The sequence below is a fragment of the Rhopalosiphum maidis genome, chromosome 1 (assembly GCF_003676215.2).
Source record: "Rhopalosiphum maidis isolate BTI-1 chromosome 1, ASM367621v3, whole genome shotgun sequence".
Lineage (NCBI taxonomy): Eukaryota > Metazoa > Arthropoda > Insecta > Hemiptera > Aphididae > Rhopalosiphum > Rhopalosiphum maidis.
In genome coordinates, this window is record NC_040877.1 from 39,241,907 (window position 1) to 39,268,477 (window position 26,571).

The window sequence follows — 26,571 nt, forward strand, 5'->3', positions numbered from 1 at the left end:
AAATTAATAAGTCGTATTGACGTATTGGCTTAAGGTATGCGTTATATAAATTTGTAGTCTGATAATTTAGATTTAAACATTTTCTATTTTCGTTTATAAGAACACTATTTCATACGAAATATTTATTTTTGAATACAAAAGGATAAAAAAAAGTAAAATCGCTTTAATTCGAATGATTATTTAATATAACAAATCAACATCAATAATTTTAACAAAATTCGACAACAGTATAAATTAATTTAATTATTTAGGTACAAATTGTGCGCGCCAACCAACTGAAATATTTATAAAAATAAAATTTGATCATATCGTAAAAATAACATTTTACACTCTAAATTATTACATGAATAAATATCATTCTTTTATATTTATAAATATACAGAATTGATGCGTTTTCTATGCATAATATATATAATAATTATAACATTCATTATAGTTAAGTCATGTAAATAGGTACCTATTAAACAAAAAAAGAACAGCATGAATCAAATATGTTTAAATAAACATCAAAGTTTACACGATGTTCGTGGTTTGTTAGAATATTGATATATTTCTGTGATTCAGCTCAGTTGAATGTTTTTTTATATATAATAATTAATATTTAATAGGTCCCTACATAACATATTACATCATACACCTACACTAAAACATTTGACACTATTAAATTTGTTGTATTATAACTTAAGTAAGTATAGTAAACAATATGACGGTAAGTACTTCGTAAAATAATTGTAAATTATTTATCAACTGTCGTATATTAATATTATTATTTATTAAATTTGTAATCAAAATAACTAAATGTAAAAAAATTGATTGGTGAATTTCATTTTGTGGAATTTACATCTTTTACTTTTATCAGACCAATTCAAATTATAATCATGTAAATAATGTTCAATTTACACATATACACATAATTACATAAATTAATAATCGTTTTTACCATTTGTAATGTTTGTATCTTAGATAATACATTAATAATAATCAAATACAAATTATAAATAAGCTTACAGCAAAGTTAGTTGTATGTTAAGTGTTTAAGTTTAAAATATACAGGTAAATTGGTATTTATAACAATTAATAGGTACATATTACATAAGTAATATTCTGAAAATAATTCGATATAAAAGAAACATTTAGCAAGAATATAAGCTGATAATAATATATGATAAATTATAAATTTGTTTTAACTTAATAGTATATAGTAAGAATACCCATTATATTATTTATTGTTATGTATATCATAGGCGTGCTCTGGAGATATCGGTATGCCATGGCATCCTATGCAGTCTGTGGAACTAGCAGTTTCTTTAATCTTTAGTTAGGTATAATTTATAACAATTGTCATATATCAGTTTAAAAATCTAATAATTTACTGGCATCCCCTACGAAAAAAGTGTATGTACGCGGCTCGCCTATGATCTATATTATTATCACGCTTAAATATTTTTTTTTTTTGAGTTAATGATGACCAATTTATATAAAATAATATATATACTTCAGTATTTTCATTTTTAAGACAATAAGCTTAATAGGCCACCATAAGATATTTTTTTATTATTTGTATCGAGTAAATAATTATAAATTAGTAAAGTTATATAAATTATGTATAGGTAATGTCTTATAGGTTACATAATAACACATGGCATAGCACAGCACATTGGTAAACATACTGGCACCATTGTTGCTCCAGAACTTTGCTTTTCCTTTGATTTGCTCTTGCTTTTGTACTTGTACATTCCTTTGGCCTTGGCCTTCATTTGTCCCTGACCAAATTGACCTTGCTGTAGGACATGAATAACAAAAGTAAAATAAGTTAAGCGATGACATAGTATATGTAGATTATAGCTTTAATCTAGTATGATTATATTATTATAAAAACGACTAATATACCTGTTGCATTACTTCTTCTTTCTTCGCAAACGTTGTTGACCCGGGTGGATAAAAAACTGGCGGCCCGGCAACCGACTGAGTCACTTCAGCTTCTTTAACTTCTGTTAATTTTTCGGAATTTTTATTTTCAGGAGTTTGATATTCGGATTGTGGCTTCTTAATTGGAATCGTATATTCTGTAGCCTTGTCGTGTTCGTATTCTTTAGATTTAGTCTGATAATCCTTGATATTTGAATGGTATTCTCTATTACTGTGGTAGTTTGTATAATCTGTTCTGTCTCCAAACGATGCCATCAAGTCATCCAACCGTTTAGGTGGATTTTGGAGTCCTGGAGTGTCAGCTTCGTCTCTTGGGAACGGCGAATGGCGTAGTGGAAACTGTTCTTGGTGTACAGGTTTTGTGTACCCATTTGGTTGTCCATATTTAGTGTTCTCTCTGGTCTCGCTTGAATATTTATACGAATAAACCGTTTGGCCAGACGGCGAAGTTAAGTTGTTATCCACGCTATAATAATTATATAAAAAAAGTGGTGCATAATTAGGTAATTAATTATATTAACAAATTATGTGTTCACGTCACATTCTCTGAACACAACCATGAACCTCACATATACGATCACAATATTAACCTCCAAAACGCTTACTAACCTCACGGGGAAACGACGGGTTACAGGGGGCGTGGCATGAGCGACCCAGGTCACCTCTTCGCTGCGACATACACACTCATTACAATCCCCCGAAATAATAGTTTATATTAATCAAACTAAATGTGTAATACTAACTTTATTCTGCTTGGATCGGACGGACTAAACTTCTGAACCGACTGAGGTGACGTCGTCCTGTTTGTATAAGTATGACTACTCGAGTAGTTTCTAGGTTCTGGTGGTTGAGGAAACGACATTGGCGACGGTGAGCGGTGCGGGGACGGAGAACGCGGAGACGAAGATCTATGCGGACGAGGAGACGGTGGCAAATCTCGCATCGAACGATTCCTACTATCAGTACGATACTCTTCTGAATAATTGTAAACTTTAGATTGCCCTGGATCCGTTGTGGGTGAACCGAATTTTTGGTACGTCGAATAAGTTGTGGTACCCGGTATTATTTTTTTTGTAGTTTCTTTTGAATATACCGATGTCTGATAAGTTCCTGGAGATTGATTTTGAAGCAGCTTAGTATAACTACGCGGAGCATCTACCAAATCTAAATCTGCAATTAATAGAAACTTTTATGAGTATCACATATTCACATCGTATACCCACTAGGGTTTTAATTTTCAATACAAAATGTTTCACCTAAAGGTTCTCCATTGGTTGTCGACGTTTCATAGGTAGAAATCACTTCACTGGTCCCTGGTATTTTTGATCGGTTAAGGCTTCCATATCTATGTTCTTCGTGTTTACTATATTGCTGTTTATATGGCGTACTGCTCCTTAATGGCTCACTGTTAATATTTAAAAAAATAGATAGGTCAGTGAAGTTATAGCATTTGAAAAGCTATTACCTATTTCTACGACGGTATCTTATGCGGCTGATATGAATTGGGGACTACTTTTTATAAATTATGATCCAAACGTAACCCAAGAATGCACAAAAATAAACACCAAAAGGGGGAAAACAATTATAAACAATTAAAAATCGGGAGAGTTTACCACCGCCCATTGCAATTTACAAGTTCCTACACGGCGGAAGACAGATACATATGTAAAAAAAATACAGTATATTTTATATAGTATTATAAGTTTTCAAACTGATGATACTGTCTTAAAAAAATAAAAATATCACAGGTAATACATTTCATTTTTATAAATTTTAATATATAATATACTATTTCAATCGTAATTATTAAAATTATCAAACTATTTCAAGTAAATACAAACATAAAAATAAGAACTGTAGATAGTCACACAAAAACAAAATGCTGAAAGAGAAAATTGTATAAATGAAAACATAGTAAAGTAATCGACAAACAAAATTAACTAATACGATTATTTTAAACATTTAAGTTTCCGAAATATACCACATAAAATATATTTTTTTTATTATATTAGAATGTATGACAATATTAATAATATCATTATATTGACTTGACAACTTATAAATTATAGTATTCTATAAAATATAGTATTTTTACAATAATTGAATACAAATATATATGTAGTGTAGGAACTTATAGGTATTTACGTACTTTTTTTACCGTTTAGGAACTTACAAATGTACCTATTCTATCGTGTAGGAACTTATATTCACCCATATTAATGTATTATCGAAAATATTTTTCATATAAGCAATTATAATAATATTAGATAGTTATTTAACATAATATTTATGTATTATTAAAAATTAATAAAATATATAAGCTACAAAAAAAGTATTATTTCATTTTAAACGTATGTGATATATATACTCGTATATTATATAAAATAGAATAATTAATATTAATAACAAAAATTGAATTTTATGCTTTTATCTCACTTTTATACACTACCATATGAGTTAATTTCAGACACTATAGGAACACTTAACGACTATCTACAGTTATAGTAAACTCATTAGATTCTAAATTATTTTAGGTGCTAGGTATACTAGTATAGTTTGATTCCAAATGATTTTTGGTATATATATATATATATATATATGTACTACATGGTCTACATGTAATTACGCGATGTTCATACTTAATTGTAGTGATTCAACTAGGAATTGTGAGCTCTATCGAAAATAAATTTTATTTTTTTTTTAATACATATAACTTTAAATCATATTTTATTAAGACGAGTATACAAATATTTTATAAAAAAAAGGGTTTTAATGTTTATAAATTAAAAATTAACTTAATTTTAAAATTTTAATTATTTGATATTAGAATTTTAAGCTAGTAAGTAATAGTAGGTATTAGCAGTAATAGAAAAATTGTAATTTTTATACGTTTATGGTTATATATTTCAATATTTGTATGGAAATTTAATAAAAATTTACTAAAATTATTATTGTATTTAAATATTAGTTAATATAAAATATATTATATTGTATGCAGTTATTATATTCCTCTATGTATTAAGTATGTACCAAAATTTTTAACATATTTTTCAAATCATATTTTTATGATAATTCTATATTTTTTAATATTATGTAGAAAATTAGTTTTTTTATTTTTGAATAATTTTAATAATAGAAAATGAAAATAATATTCGAAATTTAATTAAGGATATAACTTGTAAAAATTACCAAAACGAATTTGGAACCCAACTAGTACCAAAATTGTATTTTGGGAATTAACTCGTATAAGGCCGTCTTAATATTCCATGAATGCTTGATTAAGACATTGCTTAAGAAGTATCTAATTAATAAAGTATTAAACCTATAGACAATAGACTATAGGGAACAGAAAATAAAAATAATTAAATTAACTTACATGCTGGACTCATTAGTTGTTATTTCATGTCTACTAATTCCGGAGTTTGAAAATCCAACTCTTTGAGCATGATTCAAATCGTCTAACAATGAATCGAGTTCAGAAATACTTTGTCTCATGTTAACACCGTTTGTTTCTTGTCTGGGAACTGTACTTTTGCCTATAACATTGGTATATAGGCTATGTATACTAATATATTATACATATTTTGTTAATTGTTATACTTGTAATTAAATAAAAATATGATTAAAATTTTAAAGCAATATAATCAACGTACTTTCTGTCGATTTATTATATTGGTATGATGAAACCGTTTCATAACCGGAATTTTTTCCACTGTTAGTCTGTCGCTGAAATATTAATATATTATTTTACAAGAAATTTTGATATATGGTTTCGTAATTTTATTATGACTGTGGTCATTATTGATTAATTCATACCAACAAGTCAACCGATTGAAGATCAGGTAATCTTTCACTGAGCACTGTAGATTTATTGGCTGGATTGAGATATTGGATTTCATATTCCTTGTTAGTTTCTGTTTGACCGTTACCAATCGTCCTTGATGTGCTTTTAGTAACTTCTCTGTATCCAGTTGATGATGTGCTACCATTGCTACCAAGTCCATGGTTTTTACGCGGAAGAGTGGATTGCAAATCGTCCAGTAACAATTCTAAACAATAAATATTCAAGTTTGAACTAATTATACGTTGTATATAACCTAACTATACGCATTATTACGTCGTTACCTATTAAATATAACAGTGTCAAGGTGTTATTTCCAGAATATCGAATAATCTGATCATTATTAAATTATCTCCCAAGTGAGAGGTTTGTTGAAATCACAAAACATTAATTCAATTATAGATAGGAATAATTTACTGATACAGTGATACTTATACATATAAGCTCAGTCCAATTATTTTGCGACTTTATTTGTACCTATGCAAATTCAGGTATTATTTGGGAATGTTGGGAATGCTAGTATTAATGCTGGGTAAAACAAATTTAAATTATATGAAATTACTTTATTGATATGTGAAGGGGGTGGATAAATAGCAAATACTAAATATAGGTAGATGTTACTGGACACAAGAAGGTAAAGAAAATTTGTTTGTGCTTATAAGACACAATAAGACTATAGCTTGAAATGCCTCTATAAAATACTTAAATAATGAAAAATATAATAAATTATGTATCTAATCTAATTATTACTAAATATAGGTAGTAAGTAATTTCGTAATATTGAATAGGTACAACATTGGATGGTGATAAATTAATGTACAAAGTGAAGTAGTTGAAAATTATTTTACATGTTATTTTTTTGTTTTTATAGATGGTCGTTTAGAAAAAATAACAATTGTGAAGGTGAAATATCCTTATGTAAATATGTTTGTTCAGGTTTCTATTTTTAATAGTATTAGCTACGGTCCAGACAGCCGAAATGTGTCAACGTTCAAACAAACTGTAACGTTATAAAAATAGCAGTTGGAAATGAAACACGATTTATTTTTTATTTATTTTTATACACGAGTATACCTACACCTTGAGATTAGGATACTTTATAATTTAGACGTTTCCTTTTCACATAAAATTGTCAAATATTTTTGACGAGAAGAATAAGCTACACAGACCATTAAAATGTTGTATCATTGGTCAATTTTATCGCCGACTTAAATTATTATAAGGATTTGTATCAGCATATTCAAACTTGGATTATCGAATGATGCATTCAATTTATTTTTTTATTGTTTATTTTATACTTATAATAATCTATTTTTAATATCTTCATGAATACTTCGAAACATACAGAACACTGATCCTTCAAATCGGTTCTAGATTCTAGTGTACTTTTATGGAATTAATAGGTACCTTATATTGTATGTGACGAATACTATATAATATTAGATATAATGCTGTATATTCCATATAGGTACAAATAAATTCGTGACTTATCTAATTCGTGGAGGTTTATATAGGTACTTACCGAGTCTCGCATCGCCTTGATTTTGATTTTGTCTGCTGTACATTGTTTTAGGTCCTGAAAAATTACAATCAGTACTGTTATTGAAAATTCATATCCGCACGCATATGATAAAATACATTGATACTAGTACGTGAGAATGTTTATAATTTTTATTTTTAATCATATTATACAAAATATGTTGTAAATAATATCATTTACCTATGGATATATTTTGTGACTCATGAAGTGCAATTCTGGATTGATACCAATAACTAGTTTAAATAATATAAGCCATATGAACATTTTCTTATTCGATTTCGATAAATTTATGAAAAATATAGGAATATCTAGGTGCATATAAATTACTGTATATACCACGTATTCAGGGGCGTCAGGGGGGAGGGGGTACAAAAATATTTTCAAAAACGTTAATAGTTTTTGAAATAATCAGTGTTAATTTAAATGGATTACCCGACAACCAGTATAACATAAAAATTACAACGCTTATTATAAATAATTTAATATCGATTGAATACAATAATTTGCATGGGTATCATCTAATATTAGATTCGGGTGAAATAGATTTTAAATTATAAAAAGACTAGCAATTTATCGATATTAAATTAATTTTTTTCTCTCGATGTCCAGTAAAATTATTAAAAAATAGATCATATCAGATGATTATATCATATCAGATATAGCGTTTTAAAATAAATATTTTGAATAACATAGATACCTAGTTTATTTTTATAATACTGCATAATATGACTATAAATATTACGTCATTATTACAAATTAAGAAGTCAATATCATAATATTATACGCGAATAACTAAGACCTGAATTGACAAGACAGTCTAGATTAATATGATTTATTTGGTTAAATTAAAACAAATATTTATGATATTATATTTTATATCTCAATTAATTTCTGGACAATTTTATTAAATTAAATAATAAATGAAAAAAAAATTAAAATAATAAAATTATGATAACAAATTAAATAAAAATATTCAACTTATGTTTACTTTATTATAGATAAATACTTTAAGAAAAGATTTGTATAACCCCAAATTATATGAGTTGTACAATGATATGTTTGTTACTTATGTCCTTATGATGTTACTGCATTCAATTTAGCACAATTTAAGGTTGATATTAGACGTGCTATAGCTTACAATTTCATTGAAAATGTATGTAGATTAGAAATTTAATTTAGTTGATATTTTTTTGTTTTGTTCAAGGATTTTTGGATAAGTCAAAGGAAATTTTTTAATATTTAGATTTATAATGTCAAATCTACCGATCTATCTTTTTATCTGACTGATTACTTATAATAATTGATTTTAGATATTGTTTTGTAATTTATTCAGAAAATAATAATCCTACAGATTTTAAATGTTTTCCTATTATAATATATATACATTATAATATAAACTTAGAAAAAAGTTGACAATTTTTGGAAATTTTTGTTTCACAATTAACAAGTTATTCGACACCAAGATTCTAAAATGTAATATGCATAATTATAACTATGTAAGTATGTAACTATATGTTGTTCTAATTTCAAATGTATTGGCTGACATTTTTTTGATTTTGTATAATTTTAAAAAAACTTTGTATTTTAACGATTGTTGTTTTTAAAGTTATTATTTTATTAATAAATAATAATATACTAAAAGTGATAAGTCACTACCTTCCTAGTCTAACACGTTTAATAGTTTCGTTCTGTAATCTGTTTGTATTTGATATTTGTTTCTTATTATTGTTGTAATATAGGTTTATAACTAGGAAGTTTTCTGATGAATGAAGCTCTGGCCTTGAGCCAATCTTATTATCTTGTAATAATATGTGTTAATAGATAAATAGATCAACGACTCATCGTAAAATCTGCATTCTGCAATAGTAAGATAAATAATTCCCACAAATTCAGTTATTTTTAACTTAAACTTACATTGATATTGTGTCTTGAAGTTTTATTGTCTTATGGAAATTTTGTTATTGATTAAAAGTTCGGTACCTAATTTTAGATTTTAGTTGTTATCATTTATAAATATTTTTACAAAATATAACTTATTACTACCTATACCTTGTAACTTAAATACCTACCTATATGATATTGTCATTGATGTGAAGACCATCATTAAGTATACAGACATTCTAAAATGTTTGACCTTTTGCCTAATATGATCAAAAATGTGAAGAAAAAAACAAACACTGATACCTTCACTGCGTTTATGGTATTGTGGGTTCAAATATCCTTCATACTTAATATTTTGGACGTAATCCAATATGAATCTATCTATTCTGCACTTGTAGCCTGCAGAAGCCTATGAAATAGTTTTTATTTATGTTGTTCTCTTTGTTTACATTGTAAGTCAATATATTTTTACACACAGAAAGTAGGACATTTTGGTCGAAGGGTGTGTTCTCTTAGTAGTTTTCTTAGTAGGTATATATTATACACATTAATGGTCTATTATAAAAATAAGATGAATATATTAATGTGTATAGATGTTAGGTAATAGGTATAGTAGTTTTTATAAATTATGTAAATAGCTATTGTTTAAAAATGACTCGACGAAAACATTGTGTAAAGTAGAGAAGTATAAGCATAGACTACCTACTCATTATTATAGCTACCTATCTCGAGTAAAATACCGACGACGCTGTAGATATACACTTATTGTGTCAACAATGATATACCTAAATATAGTGTTAGACATTGATGACGCTTTATAAAATTCCATCGCGCAATAACAATTATGTACACCAATGTTAACATTTCTGTTTGGTGTAAATCTATAAAACCGATTTTTTTTCTGCACGTCAATATAATTTTTATATGACTAACGTCTATAAGAATCCTGTTTTTTTAATAATTTTGTAAAATATGGACAATTCCTATGCTAAAAAAGACATATCTTAAATACCAACAATTTGATATGAAAGGAAACTGGCTTTTTTTTATTGCCATTCAACACGGCACTGTCAGCACTGCAGAATATATGCAATTATACCGTTTATAGTTCGCAAAAACGATCAGATATTAGTTATATTACTAAATCACTAAGCAGCATAACCTACTATTAATAATGGTAATTAAGAATCATTAAGGATTTGCAATCGCGTATTCGTGTTATTTTTTGTGCAGCAGTAATCACTATAATCGGTGTTCGTGTTGATGTACCACCTAAGGCCTAACTACAGAGATGATGATGATAAATCGTTCGACGTCGTGTTACTAAAAAATATAAATAACAATAATCTATAATGATTATAATTATTATAGATAGATACTAATATACTATTAAATTATGTATTATATTATTATACTCAACAAAAGCGTGACTTTAGTTCTAAACATATATATAGGCGTTAGGCGTGCTTGGTATACATGGACACCTCCCGACATTTTGTAATTGGATATCTACCGAAAAGTTTGGTTCATATTTTATTTGTTGTTACTAAGTAAAAAAGATTTTTTTTTTAATTTGTGATAAATAATGTGATTAATAAAAAATCTTTTAAGTTATTATTTCACAATTCTAGTAGATAATAAATATACGAAATTTGAACCTTTCCCGTTAATTCGCTAATTCTTATTTTTTTTTGTTTCATATATGAAAAGTGGAAAATATTTAATAATAATAATCCACACACACATATTTTTTAGATTCTGGGGGCATGAAGTGTGCTATGTGTTGTAGCATTGTTTCAAATAAATTTTCAGGACCTGTAACGTTTAAGTCACATGTACTCAACCAAGTAGCTGTTCAGCATTGGTTGGTACGGTAGGTACCCCAGTGTTTTTTATTCAGTGATTTTATTTTTCCCCAAGAACTCTCAATGGTATTATTGAGAGCCAACGTGTTAGGATCTAACACAAAAATTATAAAAATCGTTGCTTATAATGTGGATTATGGAAGTACCAAGTAGCATGACCCAATACTGTTTTAAATCATTAATTCTATACTATTTACATAACTAAAAAGGCTTAAAATGCTGATTTCAATTTACTTAATAATAAACAAATTCAATAATTTAAATGTAAGAAGGTGTCTGTCATTCTACATTTGTATATTATGTTATTGTTACTATTATATAATTATTCATATTGTAGGTATCATCATTATATATAATGAATATCATAATTTATTTACGTTCGATTAGTCTGATTAGACTTAAGAAAAGGATCAAAAATATTGTAGACACAATTTGCAAAAATTTAGGTGTACGTATGCCCGTTGCAAGTTGTGAACGTATACATGTACATGTAAATATGTAATTATTATTATATTTGGCCAGCGGATTATATGAAAAATGTGGGACTCGTTTCGTTGAGAGTAAAATAAAAAATGAAAAAATTAATGTATAAAGGAAGCTAATGTCGCGCGCGAACGCGTTTTGATGCAGATATGGAGTTGCTGCAGTTTTTCTCTATTGGAAAGGACACACGGCACGCACGTACTACGCACACTATTATTATTATTATTATTATTATTATTATTGTATATCATATATGTGTGTGTGTGTGACCGATACCAAATAAGGAGAAGAGTGGCCGCCGCCGAGGCGTCAATGACGTAAGACCGAAAACGGGCCTGTCCCGCCGGGGGAGTGTCGCCGTCGTTGGACCGATCGTCGTTACACTGCTGCTGCTTGTTGCTACGCACGACTCCGCGCGACCTTGAGAACAGTGCGCCCGCGCGTGTTTTTGCTTGGCGTCGACCGGCTGGTCGACCGGCTACGGCGACGTTGCGTTGACCTTGTCGTCGAAACATATTTTCTGCTACCCGCGCCTGTTTTTATTCCATTTTTTTGCACCTTCACCGCCTCCTCATTGCTTTATTATTTCTAATCCTCTACTACACTCCTTTATTTACACGTCGAATGCGTACGCATTGGATACGAAATTTCCAATAACATAATGTTATCATTATAATTAATGACAATAACGTATTTGTTGTGTTTATTAAAAATCACTATAAAATATAAATGAAAACTAGATTGGGAGCAGACCACAACAAGGTCAAAACTCAAAAAAGCAAAAAAACAGAAGAATGCAGGTAGTAAAATAATGTTATGAAATAACAAATTTGATGCCTTAAATAACTCAAGAAATTTCATATAAAAAATGCATTCATGCTATAAAAATTTAAATAATGTACATGTAAAATCCACTAAAATAATATTATAATGGTATTTTAGGTACCTTTACAAAATCATGAACATGTAATATACATATTATTGATTGAAATTCAAAAACATTATTTTAACTATTTATTATGATTTGATTGATTTCATGATAATATTGAATTTGACTTATTTGTGTATACTGATGATTAAAGTATTAAATACCAAGGTACAAGTAACCTGTTGGTCTGTAACGACTTTATTGTTGTATGGAATTTTAATAATTTTTAATTGTTTGCATTGATAATAGAAAATATTATATGTATAAAAATCAAAATCCAATGATATCGAGCAAATTAAATTATAAATTTTGCTTAATTTACCTTGAAAATCATAAAAATATTATTAAAATTGAAAATATTCCCTTAAAACCAAAACATTTTAAATACATTTTGATATATTTACTTCACAAGACATTAAACAAATTTTTACCAAAATGAGCAACACTAGAATAACATGACTTAACCTTGATAAATTATTTACAATATCACTTGATTACTTATAAGTTATATTGGCCTAATAGGGTTAATTTTAACAGCAGGTATCAACTCCTGTATTAACAAGTACAAGTTAATAGATTAAAGTCAATGAAAACTAAATGCATAACTTCAGATAATTGATAATCATCGTTATTTTAATCTCTGTTATAAGATGATGATTGAGGGTACTTCCTAATTTTTATAGTATGTTTTCCAATATATACTATAGTCTATAGTATATCTTTATCTATACCATTAGCTTAAGATGAGAATTGAGATTTTATCAAATTTTAGTTTACATAATAATTTAATAATAATAATAATATTACATTAAATTTTCAAGTTAACTCATTGAATAATTTTAATATTTAATACTATAGCTATATGCATATATATGTTAATGGTATGATGCGCATTAGACACGGTAGTAGAACTAGGAATAATTGCTATATTGTGTGAAAAGGGCTTTTTTATTGTCTTGACGTATGCTATTTACACGGGCAATATAATATTGAAACCTTTGAAATAACACTATTATGTACACGTCTCCTCTCGTCCGCGGATAGCGACACGCAATCCTAAGTATATTATATATTAAATATACAATAACGTACAAGCGCACCTCGTTATAATTATTGTTACCCCGGTTATAAACATCCGCGAGAGTTTACGTCAAATAATGAAATAATATATATGTATATTTCGTATTATATATGCGGGGTGTGTCTAGAAACTTAATATATGTATCCCAAACATAATATATTCTAAACATCCTGTGTATAATTATATTATTATTGTGACGAGTTTGTAATGGTTTATTTAACAAAAACAAAACGCTTTCTTGCGAATGACAGCTGTAAGTTGGCCCTGTATATAGTATATACCACATCGTGCTACCCACGATATAATTGCCGCTGGCGACTGAGCACGGAGGCTGAGTAAGCAGTTATAAGTATTAAAATCAACTTACTTAAAACTGTTTATAATTTTTCTTTAAAAACAAACTTCATTCTGCCATTCTGCCTCCTCCTTATCCCTCTCACTATCAGCGATCCCGTGTATATACTATACTGTACGACGCGACCTTTCTCATCGAGCGTATACATTATATCTTTTCGTCTAATTAATAACGCTCGTCGACATTAAGTCAATAAATGGATAATTTTTATTTTTAACCAAGTAAACATACTAAATTCTTATGAGTTAATACATTATTATATTGATGATTATCATGGGGTGTAAAAATCCTTGCTCTTAATCCCTGCTTAACTTATATACATTAAGTTCAAAATATGTTCTTTAAATACCACCTTTTAAGACTTTTGTCGAAATTTAACGACCCTGAATGATTTCCAAAACTTGCAAACTTATCCAATATTTTATCGAAATTAATCTAAATTTGACTCTTTAAAATAGTAACAACATTCCAAGTTACTAATAAAATACAATAATTTGTTAAAAAATTAAAGAATTTGAAGTCATGTATTGAGAATAACTAACAAGAAGTTTTTGAAACACTATATGATTTTCTCTATGAAACTAATATGAACCTATCACAAGATATCATAGAACAGGTTATTCAACATTTGAATGAGTTCAAAGTAGCTTTTGAAAAATACTTTTCTAAATGTAGAAAAGAAGTTTAATGGATTACGACATTCCGCTCTCTTACTATTTCAAATCAGCAGTCTTATCAGTACGAGAAAAGAAAAACTGATTCTTCACTCGAGACAGCATTTGAAAAAGAAATCCTTTATTAGTTCATCACCTTCTATCTTCTGGGCTGATGTGACAGAAGAATATTCTGAGCTTTCATAAAAAGAATTCAATGCTCTGCTACCGTTCGTGAGAACTGTATTAATAGGGAAGTTCTTTAATTGTACATGTTATTAAAAATAAGTATCTTCATGGATTCAGACTTATAAGTTTTTTGTCATATGCCAAGCTAGATTTAAAAAATCAAAAAATCAAATGCTCACAAACAAACCTAAGGATTGTATCAAAATTAATATTATTATTTTTATGTATATTGTATAGTGGATATTGATTAAAATAAATAAATATTTTCAAATTTCCCGTTATTACACTTATTTTATAATTTCTTATCTATCTTTTATGAAAATGTATGATAAATGACCTTTTGGAGTACGTAAAACAATAGCAAGGGATCAAGAGATAAGTGAATGAAAAAATTTTGAGAAGCGCTGGTATAGGACATAGACATTGCAACACAGCAGGTTCGATGTTTAGGTACTAGCATTATGCTTTATGGGTACTACGCACGTTTAACGACAAGTCTCACGCCTCGGCCTTCCGCGTTGTTTAATAATCACACAACAACAAGCCATATCGATTTAAATTTTTTTAACTGTTTTCGTCAAGTACACAGTATACATCGAATGCGCAATTATTGCTTGTATATAAGCGTATAGCCGGTATATAGGTCTATAAATATCACGCGTATACACCTAAGGAAACGAGTAAAATTTACCATTTCCTTTGAAACAATACTAATTATTAAAATAATAAAACTTGATGTATCGTATAAATATAATATAATATACATAATAACTGTTTCAAAAATTATTTTTGAAAAATTAACCATTTAATTTTAGTATTCTACTTAACTATATCACTAGATAATTTATACTTCCTCGAAAATTACATTGACAATATAATATATAATATTATTGTTTATGGACGTATGCCGTACGGCGTACACCTATAAACATGGACCTCTACCTTTATGGCTTTACCTACTTCATATATTTGCCAGTTTCCAATTTGCTACATTATATTTGTTAATATGAATTCTATCGCAAAACAGATGATTTTTTTATAAAAGGTTTTATTAAGATTAATGATTTATTTTATTTTATTTAAAAAAAATACATGCTGTATTTCTGTCTACTGAACAATTATAAACAATAATTATACGATTTAAACGTAATGATATAATAATGCACAATGACATTGATTGTATTTAATTTGAATAATGCATACCTATGTAATATACTAATATATATCACAAATACAATAACAAAAAAAATTCATACATAATAAAATGAGTAGTAGACAAAATTCTTTTAACTTAGAGTACTTGAAAAATATATTGTTAACAAATATGAGCATAATTTTTACATTATTAATAATTAATATAGGTACTAAATTAAATGCAAATAATTGAAATACTTATTTGGTATCGATGACACATTACAAATACCTCCAACCTACAAGGCTACAACATTATTCAACACTGAAAAATGACCTTTATAACGCCTATAAACAGTTGTGTCAAAAATATAAATTTTGTAAATATTGAGTCGCATAATATATGAACACATCTGAGCGGCGAGCAGTAAGCACCGCCTACTTAAACAATGTAGAAAAATGATTGAAATTTGTTGTAAATATTACGATGTAGTAAATTTTGCATAATAGCGGAAATATTCAAATATTTCATAGTAATATATTATATGTTAATTATTAATTATACTATACATTCGTCATATTTTACTAGCAAATTTATATGCCGAGATCAAATTATATAATAAAAAATATTAAATAAATTTCAATTATACGATTATCGGGTTTAATAGTAAAATTAAGCACTGACTATAGTGATTTCTGGCAGACTACAACTGCATGATTATGTTATAATAGTTATTATAATTTATAAGTTTATAACAGTGATCGTTTGGATTTTCATTAAATATTCTAAAAATCTACAAGAAACTAAAATAAGGAATGAATAAAAACAACAATGAAAAAAAAAAAATGATTAAGCGAATTTCGACCTTCTTAATCTGGGTATATTTAAAGATTCTTAGTACTTACGAGTTGATATTTATATATGTCTATAAATCCTATAGTAATAAGTTATACAACACACTGGAGCTGTCATGTATACGCAACGAAACCACAAATTGATTATTTTAAGCACGCACATGATAAATTTCGTATGCAGTCGTTATAAGCGTATATAATAGCGTACTTAATACTTATTACACATAAAACCAAATATCCTGAATACCGGGATATATATATACTATGTTTGTGAAGTGTCTGTTGAATTATATTTATGTATAATTATTTATATAATTAATATGAATTAAATAATAAATACATATTATGAATTTACAACAGATTCGTTTGAGAAACACAATACTGGTTGTAACATTTTTACAAATAAATATATGTTTTTTTACATATACCATCGTGTATTTATATAATATGTATACAATAATTATAGAAGTTCAATTAAAAACGTATTTATAGGTCACTGAAGGATTAGTTACTATAGTCAACAATAGATATTACGAGTAGGAGTAATGAATATATTTCAGATTTAATAACACATTCAAGTGTTTTTTTTTTTTTAGTATAAAATTATATAAAATATACCTGTTGTAATTACGAAAATTCACTTAATCGTAGTCTAATTTAGAATAAATCAGATAAATTCATAAAAAAAAACTCCTACGTGGTCTTACTGCAACAGTTCAGTTTATAATATTACTGTATTTAATGTGGGTAGAAAATAAATGTTTCAAATTTTTTTTTAATTGAGCTACCACGCCAATTTTTAAAATTTTAAAAGTAGACTGTAGAGATTTCGATAATATATAACGGTAAATTAATTTTAAATTTGTATAATTTTCACATAATATAAATGTGTAGTATTATTAATAAATTCTGACAAATATTAACGAACAGATAAACTAAAACAAAACAAAAAATATTTTCTATGTTTGTATCTTAATATGTTTACTAAAATATTAAATATAATATAATAACCCGCGGCGGAAGTGATCACACTTTAAGATATTTTTTGTCTGCGGAGGTGTGGGAACCGCAGGAGGGAGATTTTTTAACCAAGTAATAAAGTAACACCCACGCCCCGTGAGCAGTTTGGCATAGTTTGTATGTCCAATTGTATTTATCGTTGGAAAATTAAAAGAGTGTGTGTAGAACTGCAGAGTATTTTTTTTACGAGTTCATTGAAGGAAGCAATATAAAAAAAAATATAAAATGCTATTCCTAGTGTTGGCGCTGGTCCACGGATGACTGAGTCAGCAGCGGTTAAATTTGGATTTTAAAAAGTGGAAGACTGCAGTAAGATGGCAAAAAAACAGCACAGAAAGGCCGAATATTTATCGTATATCTTTATTATTATAACAGTGTGGGATAAGAACGGACGCCTTCGTATCTATTTAGTCTTATAATATGTGTGAAACCCATTTCGAAAGTGCAGCACATCAGCTATATATTCTAAAGACCGGGCCAAGGCGTTAAGGTTTTATTGAAATTGGCTCTGTTTTTTTTTCTTTCTAAATAAGTATTGTTTATTTATATCAATATAATAAATAAATATCATATTAATTTTAATATACGACAAGATTTTTATTTTTTGGTAATTGTTTATTTGTGCTAGTGCGTGTATGTATTACAAATATACGCGTCATTGCATCACCTCGATAAAGTATTTTAATTTTAAATAATGTCCATGCCTCATAGTATAGCTAATAGTTTAATACATACTGTTTTTAAGTTTTCAGAAGTAATTGTACATATTATATAAATTATAAATATTATGAATGTTAATTAAGAATTACTAATTTTATGCATATCAATATTTATAAAATATAATGAATGCTTTTTCGATGAATATAAGATGTAAAGTTCGATTGATGAGTTCATTAAATAATTATTTCATTATCTCCTGTAGTAGGTCGCTAATATGCTTTAACCTTTTTTCAATTTGTTCTAACGTTTGATGTTCTATATACATTGGTACTTCTGTCAAAGTATTAATTTTTATCTTATATTATAGTTATTAAAAATATAAATAATTTCAAAATTTTAGGAATAAAATAATTAAACATTGGTACCTGATACCTGTCAATAATATTGCTAATTTTAATATTAAGAAAAAAAGAAAAATAGCAACCAATTTTAAAATATTTTACTCTCTATATCTCTTTCATCTCTGTTGACTTTAATCCTGCATTAATAATGTTACACAAATACCTGTTTAAAATGATTGGGCTCTTCTAATTATTATAACTATGTTAAACATTCAACCTTGAGCAACTATATAGATACGCTATTATTTTATATTTTCTTATAATGAGGTTACCTTTTTATTTATTTATTATTTTTAATCGTAATATATATATTACGTAGGATTACCACCAACTGCAAATTCCATTTTGAAAAGAGACTTTAAATTGTTACGCCCTTACATTTGTACACTTCAGCTGGTTAGCTGGTTTACTCAAGAGATTAAAAAGTCAAATATTATAACCATCATTTGAACTCATAATGTTATGAAAAAATTGGAAGTTGCAGGGGCACTTGCAAAGAATGCGCGTTTTAGTAATCATCAAATGTTTGTTTATTATACTCATATATATAAATATAACTATATAAGTATATGACAAACCTTAAGCTTAAGATGTATTGTTATTGGTATTCAAAATTTTATCCGGCTATTTATTAAAGTGTGAAATTTCAGACAATGTCTAGTTACATGGACCGGCGGCTACACAATAAGTCATACTATAAAATCTTATCAATCTAACGATCAATAGCGACTAAAGAAAAAACGATAATCATGCTTCGTAGAATAGTTGAAATTTAATAATTTTTTATCATTATTATTATGCTTACATGTATACGAGCACTTTGTTCAGGACTCAGTTTTTTAAACTATATTTAAATAACAACAAAAAAATTTAATTTTTAAATATAATGTAGACCTGTTTATGTTTAGTTTTAAAAATCAAGTGTTCGTCTTGCATAAAGTCTTTATATTTCGAACAAATAAAAAAAATCTATGATGATTTCACAAAGCGTGAAATGAACATTTGTATACTATAAACGCATCGGCTCTGATACCGCATTAATATGGCTGTAAAAAGTACCTTGTCTGATGTGGTTTCATGTACGATATGCGAGCAGAACGATGACGCTAGCAAGCGGTCTTCAGAGCGGCTGGTGTTTTATTTTTCAGAAACGCACTGTACCGGACACCTGCAGTATATTGTTAGATATGTGTTGAGTTGTCACCTGCGATGTGATATTTTTAAGGATTGTTGTTGTTGTTATAAATCGAATGCGGAACGCGCGTATTATATACTACTACACCGAGAGAATGCGGTCGCGACGGCGTCGAGCGGAAAACTGTTGCGACTTGCGGTCGACACGCGTAGCAGCGGCGATCTTGTGCGTGCGGCGGTCGCCAACGGTGGGACAGCTTTTTACGGCAGACGGAGCGGTCCCGTACGGTGCTGATGGTGATGGTGACCGCGTCCGGTGGCGGTGGTGGAGACAGCCGACGCGAGCTTCACGGATTTTGGTTCCGGTGTGTAGGCGATACAAGCGCACGACGTGGGCGTGGAAGTACAGCAACTCGGCTATAGGCTCAGCAATAGTCTGTTGCATGGTGGTTCTGGCGGCGGTGGGAGAAATGTCGCGAAATCCGTAGCTACCGCGCGTGCGGGGTATTATTACTAATTACTTACATTAAGGTATTTACATTTTTTCGGTATGTATGTGCGCGCACAAAACATAAACAGCAGTCACTCTATGTTCTCCGAGAATAGTTCGGTTCCCGGAATGCATTATAAATTTATAATAATATGGTTCGCGAATCGTGACGGTTTGTTTACATGCACGTCGATCGTGCACAGTACGACGTTGATTTGATACATGATTAGTAATTAAATATTTAAATCATTGATTACAGATTAGGTATAATTATTATTATATTCTAGGTGGTTAGCAATGCAAATTTTAGTAGACATTCACGGTAGAGCGAATAAGAGTATAAGCGTACGCAGTTTCAACCGTTTCAAGACTGGTACCCGGTATCCCTCAGATATAGCGAACTTTTTTCCATATATACTGCTCACAGCCCACAGGACCATTTGGAATTTAGCTATAATAAATAATTTTTGAGTATAATAAACTTCACATTTTTGAATAAAACTATTAAAATTAAAGGTTTATTTCACTGGTTCAATTTTGTCTATGTTTACATTATATAGACACTGAGACATAAACTATTGTGAACACTTAAAATATAATATCTAAGCTTTGATTTACTAATCAATCGATCGAATACAATTTCAAATTATGGGTTCTTAATCTCAATTATTTCAATAAGTATCTATTATAAAAAATATTTTATCCCTATTCCCTTCCTTAGATTCGGTTTTCATGATTAATTAATCATTATATTTATCTCTCCAGTTTTCACACTTATGGAGTATTTTTTGTAATTTTCTTAGTAATGATTCAAGAGGAATGTTGAAGGTTAAAGGGGATAATTCATCCTCTTATCACCAGATTCCATTATAGGGTTTTTAAGCACCTTTATTTGAATATTCTATATTCCTTTCTGTCATTAAGACTTGTAAGAGAACTTACAGTTTTCATCATGCAGTAATGTATTTTTCTTTAAATTCCAAAACTTAATTTGCCACTGTTTTTTTTCTTAAAATACTCTGTGTATTATTATTGCTATTTTAATTGCATCTAAAATCTAAATGGTTTTTTTCTTGTATCAATTGATATTTTTCTGTTAGTCTTTTCGTACTGTCATTCTATCGACTAACTTTTAACGCTTCAAAAATGCGTAAAATTTCGACTTGAACTTTAAGAAGAAAATTGCTTGGTATCGTACATTTGCATTAATTTTATCATCAATTCCAAATATATATGGTTCGATGTGAAAATTATAAGTACTATAAATTTATTTGAAATACAAAACTAAATTCTTGATAAAATAAGTATTTGTATTTTGTATACGTATAAGTATACAAATACGAATCTAGCATACTTTTTATCCTGGTCAAAGTATAAAATTAGCACCCTCACATAATTCGGCTTCTCTCTATTATTTGGTAATTTTTGGCTCCCTCCAATCAAATTAACTGCTCTCCCTCTGGATCAGTAGTTTTCAACCTTTTTAATCATGTGGCACACTTCATCTCCTACACAATTTTCGTGGCACACTAATCCATATAATATGTAAAGCATATTTTATATATATACCTATATATACATATAAATACATACTAATGAATCTATTAACAGATTTTTCGTGATACATTTCAAGAGCGCTTACGGCACACTGGTTGAAAACCACTGCTCTAGATTCGGACCTGAGTATATATACAAATATAGATACCTTTTGAAAGTAACTGACAAAGTTTAAAAATAAAGATTTATGAGAAATATTGTAAAGTGATTTTAGAATTTTCATTGTCTTGGTAGTTAGTAAATCGGAAACAGACGTTAGGCAATTATGTGTATATTAAATATTGCAATACAAATAACAATGGTTATTTTTGTAAATACAAGGTATTGTAGTATATTTTGGTAGTACAATATATGAATATTTTAAGTTCACATTATGTTATTGCCTGTTATAGTGTAATAAATTAATCATTTTATACTGCCCAGGCAATAATTTTTGGTAAAAAGGGGAAAAAAATTCTTCATCATTTTTACTTTTTGTTTTTAAAACTGACACTTAAAGCTGTATTATTCGACTGTCCGTAAGTTGTTCATCAATGAAAAAATTTGTTTGACAGGTGCATTTGAAGCAGGTAAGCATAGAACATAATATTCAACAGTTTTCTGAAAAATTTTTTGATTTCTATTGTTATCTCAAAAGTGCTAAAACACTTGTACCAATGAGTATATGTATATCAGAGTTAGGCAAAATATTATCTAGATAATTATTCGAATAAAATTTTATTTGAATAATTTTCAAACATAATATGCTTATATAAAATACAAATATATTGTAGGATGATTTATATTTATTTTTATACTATACTATAGCAAGTGATTATTCTATTACAAACTACTCATTATTTCAAAAAGTATTGATGTTTTTGAAAATAAATTTTTACGTGGTCTATAGTTCTAATTTCACATATTCTAAAGCAGAAAATTATGTTATTATTTTTATTAAATATTATTAAATTGTTATAAAATTACATCTAAAACCACATATAATTCAAATTCTTATTTGTGAACTTAAAATACAATGGCAACTATTGTTTTTTAATACGTACATGTTTTAATTACCAAAATACCAACCTATTCAGATAAAATTACTGAAAATCATAAAATGTATAGAAAATAGTGTTTATAACAATCATGTTAATCTACTAATATACTGTTTTCCCAATGGTCATTTATATTATGCTTATTAATTTTACCATTGATTATAAATATAGTATTTATAATCAATAATTTTACTTATTTAATGAAAAATAATAATAATAATAATATTTTGCTTTAGAATATGTAAAATTAGAACGGTTAACAACTAGAAACTAAGTAAAAATATATTTTTCAAAACATCAATACTTTTTGAAATAATAAGTAGTTTGTAATAGAATAATCACTTGATATAGCATAGTATAAAAATAAATATGAATCTTCCTATAATATATTTGTATTTTATATGAGTAATTCAAAATTATTCAAATAAATTTTTAATAGAATAATTATGAAAAAAATTATTCGAATAAAATATTATCTAAATAAAATTTTATTCAAATGATGTCTAACTCTGATGTATAGTATATAATGTATCCAACGATGCTCTGCATATTTACTCGAAGAATCTGAATTCCACTCCTGCAATTTTTCAGATATACGAGTACATATCGACGGCGGAAAGGAAAAGGGCGTAAGCGACATTCTTGACGAAAATCGGTTTTTTGCATTAAGGCGTAAACCGTAAATGCCATAATTCTACATCGATTGTGCCCACCCGATTACCGATATCTTGATTTTTTACATAGTTATGATCGATAATACAATAATTGTTAGTTGAAGGCGTAAGCGCCATCTAACAAATTAATATTAAATTAAGGTGTATCAGCCAACTAACGGGCGTAAGCGCTAACAAATTTAAACAATTTAAAAATGGGCGTAACCACCACAGATATTTATAATTATTGGGTTTTATTACGGGTTATTATCAGTTTTATTGATACCTGAAAATTATTTTAATTACTACATGAATTATTAGACAATATATTTACACTAAAATCGTGTAGAACGTGTAATCACAATTATTATTTGATTTTATGATATGATAGTTGTAACCACCCAAATTCAGATTTGCAACAAAAATGATGCGTAAGCGCCATACTCCCAAAAAATGTTTGGCGTAAGTACCAAAAAAATTTAAAACCTAATTTTTCAGGTAAAAGAAAATAACAATCACTATTTTATATGTTGTCAATTTATTAAGAATAGTAATATCTAAAAAATTTGTTTAGGCGAAAATACAATAAAATTATTTTAAACGGCTTCAAAATTAAAATAAGTAGAAAAAAATTGATTTTTTGGCTCTCCTATAAAATTGATAAAATGACGCTTACACCCTTTTTCTTTCCCACCGTCGATATAGTGATATAAGCGTAAATTCGTAAAATACCTCAGAATCGATTTAAGTCTATTCGATTAGCACATCTATTAACATTGACTTCTTTACTTCTTTCCACGTTGGGACTGTTCTTAAATATCTGTAATTCATACTGATTGTAAGAAGTCCATTGCTGAAGGTAATAAGTAATAACACTGATAACTAGCTGTTTTTAGAAATCCAAAGCAATATGATTTCACAGTCTTCTTGAACCTACCCTTATTTGCAGAGAGTAATCGACGGACAGAATGTGGAAGAAATGTATAACTTGTGTTTCATCTAAGTGTTTTCGTACCTAAATCATCGATTTATTTGACAGTTTAAAATGTTTAAATCGCTGAAACATTCTGACCCTTAAATTTAATCCAATGTGAATCTTTAACACTGCTGTATTCAAGTCACAGACTATGTATGAAAAAAAACTGTAGAATTTCAAAAGATATTAATTTTTAATAGAATATGGCGGGGAATACGTATTTCTAGCCACTCCATGTAATTTTGATTTTGCGAGGGAAGGTAGTATACCACTTTATATGGCCGTGAAATACTGAAATGTGAATCGTGATTCGTGATAAAAATTAATATTTTTGCCACGAACTAAGATATCTAGGACAGTAGGACTGGAAGTTTGGAAACCATGATTTAAGTTTATCTTAAATCGTGCTGGAAACGAAGACTTTATCAGTGGACCTAAAATGTTTCCAAAAGTTACAATGTGGGTATCTTGCGCTATCTATGTACAGAATCAAAAATCAATTACTTTATAATAAACTCATGTAATATCATGATCAAGGTGGAGATATATATATATTATATCCACCTTGATTATGATATAATTATATGATATGACAAATAAGTTTATCATCAAATAATTGTCAATTGAACAGTATTATTAGTATTAACAATTTCAATCACATCTATACTCTGTCCAGCGAGAGAACGCGCCGTAAACCGACCAAAATCAGTTTTTTGCGCATTTCCCAATGATACCCAGCCATAAGCGAAACAGTTAGCAAGAATCAACGCATTCTCTCGCTGGACAGACTATAGTAGTCACCTAGTTACTAGTGAGTACTAGGCAAGTACTATATACGATATATAACATTTTTAAATCGCCACATTTTTTATTTATTTAATAGCTTATGTCTAATATGCTTGTTTGAAAAACAATTTGCATTTCAATAATGATTTTCATCTAATTTGATGACGATTTATTTAGTTTATACAACGATACTTGTGAGGATAGTTGAGATTGTTGTGTTGTACAAAAATCGTTGACACATAGGTTTATCAAGTTACTAATTTCTGTATTGTTCAATAGGTTTACCCACAATGTAGAGATCTTCTCTACATCGAGGGCTTACCAAATAATTCTTTTTAACAGATTCACTGGGTATATTGTATCCTAATAAAGGTACCATTAAATCACATGTAGCATATCTAGATGTATTTAATGAAACATTAAAAATTGATGGAATTGCATCTTTTTTTTTCTTTTGCCCATTACCTATACATAGATGATTATAAATCGTGTATAATGAAATACACATTTAAAAATAATTCTTAAAATACATATTTATTTACTAAGTCTTCTGTAATCCACTGTAAGTTTTAATAAAGTTTTCTTCAGTGAAATGTTCAAAAAAATGTAGGTAACTTTATGTTCGTTATAAATCCCATGTATTTTGCCAATAGTTTCATTCCAAGAATGAAAATCCGCAGTAGGAATTAAAAAAAAAAAATGTAACATGATGTTTTTCTTTTGAACTTTAGCACAAAATCAGTGAATTTTGCCGCGCATAGCATTTACAGTGTTGTCTAAGTGATAAAACAAAATGTAAAATTCAACTGGTTAATATTATTTTCATTTATTCCTTGATTTTTTTATTCTGCATTTCCGCGCCAAATGCTAATCCAATCACGGAAATTTCGTCATTATGAAATATTAATAATCATAAATTATTTATATATTACACCTAAAATTATAACAAAATATGTAAATTTTAGAATTAATTTGGACAATTTTCAAATAATAATATTTTTTGCATTTGTTATCATAATTTAAATAATGTTATAGTGAGTTCGGCTTGAGAACCAATACCAATTTATCCAAACAACAGTTGAAAATCGTTACCAACTTCCGTGCATACTTTTGTTTGTCGTTATGG

General features: G+C 28.1%; 1 protein-coding gene across 2 annotated transcripts; it reads right to left on the reverse strand.

Moving 5' to 3' along the window:
• Positions 1 to 384: 384 nt before the first annotated feature.
• Positions 385 to 20,268, reverse strand: LOC113549654 (serine/arginine repetitive matrix protein 1). Of its 2 annotated transcripts, XM_026951048.1 has the most exons (10): positions 19,872 to 20,268; positions 7,293 to 7,346; positions 5,746 to 5,978; positions 5,583 to 5,655; positions 5,306 to 5,465; positions 3,186 to 3,334; positions 2,673 to 3,099; positions 2,539 to 2,598; positions 1,891 to 2,395; positions 385 to 1,781 (listed from the first exon to the last, which is right to left on the reverse strand). In XM_026951048.1, exons 2-10 carry the CDS (start codon positions 7,333 to 7,335, stop codon positions 1,626 to 1,628), a joined length of 1,806 nt encoding a protein of 601 aa, XP_026806849.1. In that variant the 5' UTR covers positions 7,336 to 7,346; positions 19,872 to 20,268; the 3' UTR covers positions 385 to 1,625. The 2 variants fall into 2 exon arrangements, with proteins under 2 accessions (XP_026806849.1, XP_026806850.1); XM_026951049.1 differs by lacking the exon at positions 2,539 to 2,598 and having other exon boundaries at positions 19,872 to 20,262.
• Between the last annotated feature and the right edge of the window lie 6,303 nt (positions 20,269 to 26,571).